This window comes from Sphaerodactylus townsendi, linkage group LG05, assembly GCF_021028975.2.
Source record: "Sphaerodactylus townsendi isolate TG3544 linkage group LG05, MPM_Stown_v2.3, whole genome shotgun sequence".
In the NCBI taxonomy this organism is placed as follows: domain Eukaryota; kingdom Metazoa; phylum Chordata; class Lepidosauria; order Squamata; family Sphaerodactylidae; genus Sphaerodactylus; species Sphaerodactylus townsendi.
Genome location: NC_059429.1, coordinates 28,185,546 through 28,199,101, shown reverse-complemented (window position 1 = coordinate 28,199,101; position 13,556 = coordinate 28,185,546). Strand labels below are relative to the sequence as shown.

The 13,556-nt window shown below is 42.7% G+C and overlaps 1 protein-coding gene across 1 annotated transcript in view; it reads left to right on the top strand.

Annotated features, from left to right (window-relative positions):
- BRINP3 (BMP/retinoic acid inducible neural specific 3) overlaps positions 1 to 13,556 on the top strand; it is a 186,934-nt gene that overhangs the window by 61,642 nt on the left and 111,736 nt on the right. The window contains exon 3 of the mRNA XM_048498765.1: positions 930 to 1,120. Within this exon, the coding sequence (XP_048354722.1) occupies positions 986 to 1,120 (135 nt within the window). The 5' untranslated portion in view covers positions 930 to 985. The remainder of the gene's footprint in view (positions 1 to 929; positions 1,121 to 13,556) is intronic.

Below are 13,556 nucleotides of genomic sequence, written 5' to 3'. Positions count from 1 at the left end.
TGATTTGATGCTGATTTTGCGGAGACTTCGTGCAAAAGTTAGGAGGATCCATGAGGATCCGTGTATTTTAACCACATATTTGTGCCACTGTGGTGCCATGGAGCATGGGATGAAGTATTATTGTGTTCAGATATATGTCTAGGGATATGTATGAGCTGTGATGTGCTGGTGATTTTTGGGTGACCAAGTGGAAAAATCATGAGGATCCACCAAAATCCATGTTTTTTCAAGCAGGTTACTGTGCCACTGCAGCACCATGAAGCATGGGGTGTATGATTGTTGTGTTCAGACATGTGGCTAATGGTTGGAATAGTGATGTGCTGGTGATTTTGGGATTACTTACTGCAAAAATCATGAGGATCCATATTTTTCAAGCAGGTTTTTGTGCCCCTGCGATGCCACAGAGCATGGGATATGTGATTGTTTTGGTGCTGCCTGTAGACTAAGACATGTTCTATAGTTTCATGGTTGTTTCATTTCACTCCAATGCAAAAATCATATGAATTCATGAGGATCTGTTTAAAATCATCTGGATTCAGCTTTTACCAAGATTTGTGAGTTGGGGCATGTTCTATAATGTAATGGTGACTTTGAGATGACCTGGTGCAAAAAAATTTGTTTGATCATGGTGGGGGAGGGCAGCTGCCCATGTGGGGGTGTGTGAGTGTGTGTGCACGTGTGCAGTTGCTCATGCAAAATTCTCAATTAGTAATCTTTTCCAGCTCTGGTGCCCTGGATGTTTGTTCGGCAATATCAGGGACTGAACTTGGAACTTTCTGAATGCAAAGCAAAGCATGCACTCTGACCTTCTCCTCTGCTTGCAGGAAAACCAGAGCAAATGCATGAAAATCAAGGGAAAGTGGAAGGATGGTGGGTGTTTTCTTTTCTCTAATTTTTTTCTGATTTTTTTTCATGTCTCACTTGTGCAGGAGAGGAATCGCTCACAATTTTTGTGGACAAGCGGAAGCTGAGTAAAAGATCAGAAATGAGCGATCCCAGCATTAACAGTACCACGGTGACGCTGGAGACTCTGCACCAGTTGGCAGCCTCTTACTTCATTGATAGGGACAGCACACTGCGCAGGCTACACCATATTCAAATTGCCTCTACTGCCATAAAGGTATGGGAAAACTTTCTGGAATCACACCATAAATGTTGTGTTCTTCCTTGTTATAGACATGCACACACGGACATACATATGGGACAAGCATGTGGACATCATACCCGCCTCTGAATTCCGACAGTTTATTTTTAAAAGTCTCTAGCTCTTTAAAATGCTGAAATATAAGGGAAAGTATGTCAGCAGTTTGCTTGGGGTGTGTGGGGGTGTGTGTGTGTGTGTGTGTGTGTGTGTGTGTGTGTGTGTGTGTGTGTGTGTGTGTGAGAGAGAGAGAGAGAGAGAGAGAGAGAGAGAGAGAGAGAGAGAGAGAATTGCCTGAGATGGTAATTTGGTTTGGTTGATCAAGCAAGGTAGTCACTTTGGTCCTTTTAAACACTGCAAATAGGCAAATCTCAGGATTCCAGGTCTCCCATTATGGTAGGAGGCCTTATGGCAGTCCCTACCTCCATTACTCACAGGTTCCTCAAAAAGTGGCAAGGGGAAAAATGGGACAGGCACACCACCATCACACTAATATATATTCCATTTTATACTACATAACCACAAAGATGGTGAACCATCCACCTTACCAAAAGAAAGATATAGTTTCCTCCCCCTGAAATTATCTGGTAACCCATACACTGATATTTAAAGATTAAAAGGTCAGAATACAGAATAGAAAAGAGAAAGTAAATGGCTCCCATCTTGTCTTCACCCTATACATGGTATTTTTTTAAAAAAAACTAATTGTTTATACTCTTGTACCAGCTCCTATTATTTTTTCCTTCCTTTTAAAAGTAGCCACATTTATATCACTAAATGTCCATAAAAATCTAAACACAAATAACCTCATTTTCTTTGGTTAACTGTCTCAATCTATTATTTAAAATTTTGTAAACCCTGGTACAATGCCAAACCTTGGCCGATTATGCATAAGGCCTCTGCCATGTGCCAGGTGAATACAATGGGCTTTATTTCCCTCCATTCCACCTGTTTACTTAAGGTCCTGTGCCAACCACTATGTTAGGGAGAATCCACCTGTTTACCCACCATTCTGTGCAGATTGCTCAGCACATTGTGGGAAGATTCTCTGAGAGCCCGAAGGTGTACAATGTTTTCCAAGCACATTTTCTCCCCTTGGTGGCAACAATTATGGGTAGGGTTGGTGATTCGGATCAACCAAATCAACAATTCAGTCTGAATCGCCTCCAACTCGGGCAGATTTGGACTGAGCCAGGTCCGAATCAATGGAGTCTGATTCGGCACCATTACCGAATCGGGCCTTGGATGGCCCAACTTGTGTTTTTTAAAAAAAAAAATCCAACGAAAAAAAACTTTTCCCTTCCGAGTCCCCAACAAAAACCTTCCGTCCCTCTGCCCCAAGTGTGCCCCTTGCTTGAAGAGTGTTGCAGAATGGCTTCACTTTAAGAGGTGGAGGTTCTGTAGGGTTTTCCGGGCTGTGTTGCCGTGATCTGGTATATCTTGTTCTTAACAAGTTGCCTGCATCTGTGGCTGGCACCTTCAGAATATATCACAGAGAGAAGTCTATTACACAGTGTCCAGTAACTGAGCAGGCTTCATGTGTAGGAGTGGTGGTGAAACACAGTAAGCCTCTTCAAGTTCTATGGTGGGAAGACTAGAGAGCTGGGAGATTGTGCTCTGAAGTGGCTCCATTGCAACCAATGGGAAATTTCTGGGGAAGGGCTGTGGGGTGTACATTTCTCAAGGTAAAGCCGCAAAACTTTCAGGGTATCTTCAGGAAAGACTCTTGATGACACCATCCAGGTTTGGTAAACTTTGCTTCTGGGGGTTGAATGTTATGGGCCCCCAAAAGGGTAGGACCCATCTCCCACTGCCCCCTGAAGCAAAGTTTACTAAACCTGGCTTGTGTCATAAAGAGACTCTTCTGAAGATGCTATGAAATTTTTGTGGCTTTACCTTGAGAAATGTGCACTCCACAGCCCTCCCCCAGAAATTTCCCATTGGCTGCAATGCAGTGAAGTCACTGCAGAACACAGAATCTGGGGAAATTTCTTGGGTTGCCTGTCGGGGTGCATTTTTGAGATAGTGGCACCAGAATTTTGGTGTATCATATGGAGACTGTTCTGATGATACTCTCCAAGTTTGGTGAAGTTTGGTTCAGAGGGTCCAAAGTTATGGACCCTCAAAAGGTGTAGCCCCCATCTCCTGTTAGCTCCCATTGGAAACAATGGGGGATGGGGCACCCCCTTTGGGGGTCAATAACTTTGGACCCCCTGAACCAACCTTCACCAAACTTGGGGAGAATCATCACAACAGTCTCCAGATGCTATCCTGAAAGTTTGGTACCGCTAGCTTTAAAAATGCACCCCTGTAGGCCACAACGTGTAAAAACACAAAAAATACCCCCAAAAAAATTAAAACGGACCCGAATTTTTCAGATTTACCCAAATTGTCGGGCATATCGGAATTGGCTATGAGTTGGATTCAGGCATACAGATCATTTTATGTCCCAAAACATCTGAATACAAAATTTACCGAATTTTTGGGGTATCGACCAACCCTTATGGCTGCCATGCATATCTACGGCAATACATTCATTATTGCACGAGGTCCCTTTTGCATTTTCTATTATTTTTTGTGTTGCACATGTGCAGCTACACAGATGCAGCCGATTAGATTGTGGAATAATTGGCATGGCTGTGGGGGTTCATTTCTGTATGTCTTCATAGCAAAAGAGAAGCATCCCCATTTGAAGGTTCTAAAACAACCAATATTGTTTCCATGGGCTTTCTCTCCACTGCTGACATGTAAAAATCGTGGATCCCCTTGCTCTCCTAAGCCCACCAGCCTGCCCTGCTGCAAAAAAGGATGACAAACCAAGGGGGGAAAGGGGCAGTGGGTAATAACCAACATGTCCCAGACAAAAGACTTCATGGAGAATTCTGTTTGGGATTGTGGCAAGTTCAACATGCATAATGGACCCTTTATTATCTACTTATATCTGTTTATTAACTTAAATATCAGATTGCCTAAAAGTCTTTTTTGTTCTTGTTGAAGAACTTCCTTGCTTCTAGTTGTTCACCAGAAGTGATGTCATACAGCAGCAGGACATTAGTGTGCCTCCTCACCCCATTCCTCCCCAACCCCCCAATTCTGCTGGATGTTTAGCAGCAGCTGGCATGCCTAAATAGAGTTTACCATTCAATGTTAATTCACTGGTAAATTGCACTCATGTTTTTCTTTATGCATATACCTGTGTCCTACACTTGTGTCCTGATGCATATACCTGCATCATACACTTAAAATGAAATGTGTGAAGCAGCCTTCCGTTGCAGCTTTTTTCAACCAGCGATCGACCTGGATTCTTTAGTTCAAAGCCTGGCTCTTCAGTTGTGGAACATACTGTTTTATTTCAAACTAACAACCTTCCTTGTTAACAACAGCACATTTCAAGACAGTGAAGGAATTCTCAGACAATAGCTACTTGAGTTGCTTGATTTATAAAACTGGAGGTTCCTTTGAAAGTTCTTTGGTACAGTTTTCCATTATTAATATATATTTTTAAAACCCTCATGTTCTCTCTTTGCTCTCTGACAACTGGCATCTAATTTATGTCAGCATTATCACCAACTAACATGAACCAAGTCATGCATTTGAGATGATCGGAAAAAAAATATGAAAGTTCTTTTTCTGGTGGTTCAGCTGTGAAGATGAAATATTTACCTTGGCCATTTAAACTTAAGTGAAGGTGAGCCTACTGCCCTCAGATTTAAGAGATAGGACTCAAGCTGATGGGTTAAATTGTGTGTGTGCATGTGATTTTGCCTCCAAGCAACAGCTGAGTTCAGTAACCTTGTAGGGCTTTCAAGGCAAGTGGTGTTCAGAGGTGGTTTGCTGCCTTCCTCCTCATGGGCTGAAAAACTTCTAAAAGAATTATAACCGACCCAACATCACGCAGTAGGCTTCATGTGGAGAAGGGGAATATCAAACCTGGTTTTCAAGATTTCAGTCTTCTGCTTTTAACCACTACACTATGCTGGTTCTCAATGGATAAAATTAGGGTTTTATTAATGGAAGAATTACATCAATAACTTATTTAACCTTCACTCCCTTCATAACACCTAGCCTTCAGGGTGACAAACCCATTATGGTTCAAACATCAGCAGTGTAGAATGCTGTGGTTTGTTCTCATAGGCTACATGCCAAAATATGTGAGCCTTTCCATGGCACAATTATACCGGGTTACAATCGGTATCTTACAGTCTGGGTCTATTTTGTCCCGGTTTCTCCCTTCACAGGGCCACCCATTTCTGTGAAGGAACTGAGTAAAGACCAGGAGGAACTACTCCAGTTTGTTTCACACAAACCTGGGTCTTTTGTATTTACACCACAAGCATATCTTCACATACACAAACAGTCTGTGTCCCATGTTTTGATTGGCCACCCCCACAAAAAGGCTGCACTTTTGATTGGCCGACCCACAGTGAGCAGGGGAAAATGAACCCCCCTTTTCCCACTTCTGGATAGGGCCCGGTGCAGGCCTCAACACAGCAAGTGGCAGCAAAAATCAATGGGGTACAGAATCACATCACATTCCCACTCACATTCTCATATTTTTCTAGAAAACAAGAGGCTCCCCCACCACGTGATATGCCCACCAACATTTAACCCAAAGTGCACATCACCCTAGCTATGTGCTCTGAGCAACCAGTACATGTACAGAAAAGAAAAGGGGGACATTTTGGGACTCCACTCCTGATTAACCCAAGTGAAATGGCACCTGGTCAAACAGAAAATGTGCATGGGGGGATGTTTTGGGAAGGGCGGGCTGCAATGGTTGGTGGCTCAGCAGAGGGAAACTGACATGACACAGGTGTGAAAATCAGGGGCGTGGGCAGTGGGGCAGGGTGGAGCTGGGCGAGGTGGGGTGGGGCGGGGAGATCAGGTGGCTGTGCAGGAAAAATAAACTGTTTCTGCTCCCGTGGTGTTTGCACAGTAGCAAGTTCAATGTGGAATTTTTGAAAAGAATTGCCAAATCTGCAATTTTTGAAAATCCCAGGATGAGGGAAATATTGTGAGACAAACCTGCTTTAGGGCCAGGAACCATGCAAACTTCTTGGCCAAACCAGGATATTTCCCTTGTTTAACCTGCAGAAACGACCGTGGTTAGATAGGGTTGTCACCATCAGTTTCCTTCTGGTTGTCATTAAGTTCCAATGAGGCTGCCTGGCACCCAGTGAGCACTCTCACTAGTCCTTGCTAACTAGTAAGTTATGAGCAGGGTAGTCAGGCACCCACTTGTGGCTGTGGTTCTCTCACCCTCAGTCCAGTTGCTCACTGCTGCTGTGGCACCAGACAAATAAAGTAAAACTGCTATTGGTGCAACAGTGATACATGACTTCTATACAGGCATGACTGTGCAGGAAGACCCACACCAATGACACTTATTGGTGTGGATCTTCCCACACAGTCCCCAACCTTCAGTCCCCAACCTCCAGTATCACACCACAGTTGAGGAAAACCTATATTTAACATATGGTTTGAGGTAAATGTTCCTTCATCTCTGCATACCTCAGAGTGCTTGCCAATTTACACTACACTTCTATTCAAACCCTTCCTGTACTTTAATTCTTTTTAGGGTCTGCTTATGTGACCCAGCCTTCCTGGCCTACCAATGCAAAGCAGTTTCTTTATAAAGGGCCCTCTCTAAGCCAATCTGAGAAGCAGCTCAAAATTACTATTTGGTCCTTTAGGCAAATAGCTAATTATTCCATATCACATAGAATGTGGGAAGGAGCTGATGCTGAAGCAAAAGACTGCTGAGGGGAGGCTGAGCCTCCAAGGTTTCTTCTGAAAGATTGTGATACATGAGGCATCTCACTTCTGCCTAGAGGACCTCCTGCTCCTTTCCTGAAAGAGGCATAGGCAAATCCTCCACCCATGCATGGTATATAGTGTGAAGATGTTGTCTTGGTTCATGATGTTTGACACACAAGACATCAAATGTATGGATCCCATCTCGAATGTCCCAGAATAGTAAACAAAACTGGGATAAATAGAGTGTGTGTAGATTGTGACTTCTTAATTTTTTTTTGTTAACATTAGATGGGTTTAAGCTTGGCATGGAATTGAGCTAGGGATGCCAACCTCCAGGTGGGACCTGCAGATCCCCTAGAAGGACAGCTCATCTCCAGATGAAAGAGATCAGTTCCCTTTGATAAAATGGATGGTTTGGAAGGTAGACTCTATGACATCATAACCCACTGAGGTCCCTGTCCTCCTCCTCAGACCTTATTCCCAAATCTCCAAGACTTTCCCAACATGGATCGGGTATCTCCATTCTCCCATCTGCCACCAGAGGCTAGGGCAGTGGTGGCGAACCTTTGGCACTCCAGATGTTATGGACTACAATTCCCATCAGCCCCTGATAGCATGGCCAATTGGGCATGCTGGCAGGGGCTTACGGGAATTGTAGTCCATAACATCTGGAGTGCCAAAGGTTCGCCACCACGGGGCTAGGGAAACCTGAAAACTCTGGGCTGAGCTTCCATGAACTAATTTGGGCCCATTCTGAATCATGTCTGAATTAGCTTGGTAAAGATCAGCCCACTCTGAACGGAGATTGTAAAATCACTGCTGATCATTACAAACTGTTATATCAAAATACCACCATTGAAATCATGGTTGAAACCCATTCTTATATGGCTATTCTGAGATTGTGCAACCACACAATTGGATTGCTCAGGCAATTTGTCCTAAGAATTACCATCCCATTATTCAATTGTCCCTGTTTCCCTGAGCTGTGCTGCTAACTGCCAAGAAGAGAAGAAGTTTTGACAGGTTCTTCAGCAAGCCTGACCTCTCAGCATTTTGGAGCAGTTCCCAGAACCACACAGGAAGATAGAGAAGTTCACCCAATTAATTAGCATTGCATTATGAGCCACAGTACTGTGCTTTAGGTTTAGAGATACTGCTGAACAATCTCCTCATCTGAACTTCTCCCTGGATTCTGAAGTTCCAAGTTATTCACTCTTGTTTCCAAAGAGGAACCCAATACATTGTGAAATCTATATTGTTCTTTTGTTTAAAAAATCTGAATTTTGAACATAATATTATGCACATCTTTTGCCACAGCTTTTAATTTCTACAGTCTGTTTGCACCCTCCCTTCATCATGTCCTAAAGCATGTCAAAAAATCGTCTTGATGAGTTACATCACAGCTAACCTTCTGTAGTGTCTTTCTAACATTTAGGACTATATGGATATCTTGTTTGTGAGGTTTTCACTGCATATAGCAGGAGCTTTTTGGATACAGACTTCTGGACCATTTGGACCTTTGATATGATTAAGCAAGATGAATCTTAGGTTCTCCAAGTTTTCCATTCTGTTTCCCACTTACAAGGTCACCTTCCATTGGACATACAGACTGCATGCTAAACTCAAACATAAATACAAGAATAGGAAGGGGCTTTTCAACATGGAAGTTCCTGAACAAAAGCATCAGAAACTGGTGCTTGTACATCATTGCATGCGTGGCATTGAGATCCAAAGATATCCTAGCACCAACTCCTCTGTGGGGCAAGACAAAACAGAGGCAGAAAGAGCAAAATGAAGTGAAGACAATTGCCAGCAAGAAAGTACCATCCTGTTCTGACTTTCTTGCTGCTATGGCTGGCCTCCCTGAAGTCCACTCCTCTAGCGAGAAATGAGCAATGCTCTAGTTGAATTCCTGCCCATACCCTTCAGGTTGCTACTTTAAAACCCGAGGCAGACTTGACTTGTAACATTGGGAAAGATCTAAGCAAATGGAAACTAAGGTACATTGCACTTGATGTTATTTCCCCCACTTTCCCTTTTCCCTGATAGAATGCAAGTATGTGACAAGAAACCTGCTTCAATTATTATCTTACATGGAATACCCCAATAATGGTTCAGTAGACTTGTTAAATATATGCATTGCTCTGTTTGAAGTGGTTAAGTTTGTTTCCTAAATCAGTGCTCATGTTACCCTAGGGGCTTCACTGGCAACTTGCCAGATGCCTGAAGGCTATATTCCATTGATAGATATATTTACATGATCGGACAACCTGCCGTTTTTGAAAACTTGAAAGATATAATGTTGAAAGCTGTCATGTTGCTAAGCTTTTCTGCCCACTTCAGAAACTTTCAAGCCTAGAAAATTCAGCTATTTTCAAAGTTAGCAGGAAGCTCTTTCTCATGTTGAATGCTAGAAGAACATTGCACCAGTCTTTTTGCTACTTAACTTTAGAGGCTGATTAAGCCACAATATTTTTGTAGAAGAAATTGCCTTTTTTATTTGATTTTTTAAGTCCATCCTATCCCACTTTGGAGAAGTCATTAGGAGCAAACTAAGGCTGAACACAAACAAATTGTTCTCAGTACATTTCAGGTTTGGGCAATAAACACCCATACATTTTCATTAAAGCTGAATAAAGCAAATACCTGCCAGCTTTATTCAGCTTTTACTGAATTTTTCAGATGTTAAAAATCCAAACCCAAGACATTTCAGTTTTTCCTGCTGCTGCTATTCAAGTTCACATGGACTTGAGAAGCAGGGGTAGGGAGAAAAACAGTGTTCCTCATTGTAATTGTTGTTCATCTAGTGATCCTCTGTGCAGGCACACGTAGGACTGTGCTTGTGCAGACCAACCATGGAGCTTTTTGAAAGCAAAAATTAAGTTATTTAGGTCACTAAATGGGTGCTGAGTTCAATTAGATTAATGTGCAGAGAAGTTTCATGTTGTGACCAGAGGCCCTGTACCTCAAGACCTTGGCGGTGCACTCCCCAACCCACAAGTGAAGGGTCTGTGGTCACTAAAATATTCTGGGCAAGTGCCCCAGGCAGCATTCCCATTAGTAGGTTAATCTCATCCAGTCAATTGAGGAACTTAAGGATGTATTGGGGGATGGACAACCTCTGCCATTGAGGTTCCACATTAATCCTAAATGATCTCACAATCCAATTTTGAATGAGGTGCGTGCGAAGCCTGGAAAGGCATAACAGTGTGCGGCTGTAGCCAAGGCCATTAAACCCATTAGTTTCTGTATAGCGATTTCTTTTTGGTATTGGTGAGCTTGGAATTTTGTTACCAAAACCTGTATGGCTTGAGTCCTTTTTGACAGGTAGGATGCAGGGACATAGATAACGGGTTTTTTTTTCTCGGGTTCAACCCCCCCCCCATTGCATGTCCGAAGCTCCGCCCCCCGTTTGTGGATTTTTGCATTTTAAAGTGGTTTTTTGTTTTTGGCCTGCAGGGGGCGCAGTTTTTAGGCTAAAAACACCAAAATTGCAGACTATTGTCAGGTGACACTCCTGATGATACCAGCCAAGTTTGGTGAAGTTTCGTTCAGGGGGACCAAAGTTATGGACCTGGCTGGAAACTAGTGTAGCCCAAGCTGAGAGAGGGGAGCACCCATTTATTTATGTATTTATTTATTTTATTTATTTATTACTTAAACTTTTAAACCGCCCCATCCCCGAAAGGCTCTGGGCGGTGTACAACACAAAAATATAAATACAGTTTAGCAACCTAAAGCTCTTAATTTTTGCTATCAAAAAGTTCTGCAGTTGGCCTACGCAAGCACAGTCTCATGTGGCACTGCTCAGAGGCCACAATGATTAACTTCTGTCCTCCCTCCACTGTTTCTCAAGTCCACATGATGCTGTCCTCCCTCCACTGTTTCTCAGGTCCATCAGACCTGATGCTGGTTCCCAAGTCCATGTAGCCTTAGGAGCTGATGTGTGTGTGTGTGTGGGGGGGCAGAGAATGGAAAAGAGAGGGAGGGAGGGAGGTTCAACTGAAATCTCCAGTGTTCAGTTGAAGCTCTCTCAGCTATAAAGTTGAATCATATATGCCTTTATCAGCTTCCAGACTATTTGTCTCTGGTAAATAGCCTGGGAATTTGTTTTGTTTTTTTAGTAAAAAAACAATCTCTCCTAAAACTCAACAAGGTTTGTTTTTCCTGGTTTTGGGGTAATTTGGTTTTGCACAATCACCACCTTTAGAGCAAACTAGACATGATGATTTTTTTAAAAAAATAATTGGGTCTAGGTTCCTAGATCAGACCCTTCCTCTATGCACCCACATCAGCTGTGGGGAATATCAGTTTAAAAAATAAAGGAGAGCCCCACTGGGCTCAGGACACTGCTGGTGAAAAAGTCTCTTCTGCCCATCCCCCATGTTTTCTGTACCAAAACCACTTGTGGGGGAGGGAGGCACTATTCAGTTTTTGCTGCCCTACATGCACTGAATGCTCCATATTGAACTGCAAAATCAGGGAAATAACTCTCCTCAGCCCTCTTTTGGCATGGAAAATGGATGGTGGGAGCAGAAGCATTTCCTTTTCCTGCTGCAGCATTCTGAGCTTGATCAGTTTCTCTCTCTCTCTTTAAATTTATCAGCTGATGTTCCCTGAAGTTCCTGTGTGGCTGCAAGTAATGTCTGAGAAATCTGGACTAAACTTTTAAAAAATAAAACCATCTAGTTGCCCTTGACTTGCTTCCCAATAATGGCAAGCAAGTCTATCTATTTTGCAAAACCACTGCATTTTTCATGGGTCCAAAGGAAGATTTCTAAATATACAAACTGAAATACGCAAAAAAAGAGGTCTGCTCTGAAAGTTTCCTTTTTCATGGTAGAGCAGCCCCACTGACCTGTAGCCCCAGTTCTGTTCTGCTCTCCAAGTAGGACTGCCAGCTTCAAATTGGGAAATACCTAGAGATTTGGGGAGTGGAACCTACGTAGAGGATGGAATTTGGAGAGACTTCAGTGGGTACAGTGCCATACAGTCCACCTTCCAAAGCAGATGTTTTCTCCAGATGACTGATATCTGTTGCCTGGAGATCAGTCATAACACCTGAAGATTTCTGGGTACCACCTGTGGGACTGGCAACCTTATCTCCAGCAGTCCTTCAAGTCTCTGCCTGGCAATGAGTCAGTTTCCTAGCTTTCCGGCATCAAAGGGTTTTAATCTTCCTTTCCCCCGACTGCTACCAGCTTCCTTCGTAGGAATTATCTGCCGAGGGCTCTCAGCTTCCCTTCCCTGCATTATTGTTCTAAGACCCCACCTGGTGCCAGTAACTCCTGCTACCCTCATTACCACAGGGATATCTGACTGTACTTGTACACCATTGAGAGATTAGTTCCCCTTCTCTGAACAGGCTTTATATATATAGTGGGTTTAGATGGTGGAAGTCTGTGTGGCACAGGCAACAATTAACAGCATGAAAAATTGTAAAATATTACTTAAAATGAAAAAAAAAGTCCTCACACAAGCAACAAATTGACCAGGGGATCCCAAAATTCCTCTATCGCTCATTCTCTACATGTTCTAGCAGATTTTATTCTAAAACAGGTTAAGTTAGAAGTTACAGTGTTCAAAAATGCTCCTATTAGCTTGGAAGTTTTGTCTGGACCAGCATTCCTCTACTTGGCAATGGCAACTTTCCACGGGAGCCTAGGTCTAAAAGCTCTTTCTCTGTACATGGAATCAGCCTGCAATCTCCAGGAATCTCAATGAAGATAACTTCTATCTCAGACCTCGCAAATCTCTGTTCCATACTAGGTGCCAGCTTCTAGCTGGTGCATTGTCTTTTGTCCAGGAGGCCATTAGTATTTCTAGAGGATAGCTAGGTGAGGCAAGAGAACAGTGATTTAATTTACCTCTTCCCTCCTGCCTGCTTTCTGCTATGACAGAGAAAAACTTTTTTATACTAAAGATGCAGATTTTGGTACAGTCAAACTTCCAAAGCAAAGCACATTTCTCTATCTCCTTAGTTAAACTTACCGTATCCCAATTTGCATTTCAGCTTGCACCAGACATTTTACAAATAATTGAGTGTCTTGTATTATAGCCACTGTGATCGCTTGCACAAGCAGTACTGCACTGAGTGTGGGTTTCTGTCCACACATCAATGGATCCAATCTTTGGGCTGTGTACTCATGCTTGACATTTTCTTCTCCCTTGCAAAGTGTAAGATGCACTGTTTATAAAAGTAAAAGAGATGAATAGAATGTTCAGCCATGTCATTTAAATAAGTCATTACAATCTAAAACAGATGGAGAAATTGAAGCTCATGATAAATGTGACAGTGGACCTTATTTATTTCTGGGTTCTACATTGCCCCACTGTCTTTGTGCATGCACAGTCCGTCCTAACCTGCACTGCATCAATAGCTTTGCAATCTATATTTTCTGCATTCTGGAGAATGATTTCACATAATGTGAGGATTATTCACTTTGAACTTCCTAGCTATAGAGTAAAAAGCTGGTGACCCAGTGCAGTTCATAGTCATCCATACATGAATAAAGAATGCATGATGTTAAAAAGAGCAAGCATGGGAGAGCACAGAAAAACAGAAGCAGCAAAAACAGGTGAGTTAGTATCTGACAGGTCACTCATATTTTTGGCAGAAATCTGTTGCCAAGACAACAAATTCCACTCCAGAATTCCT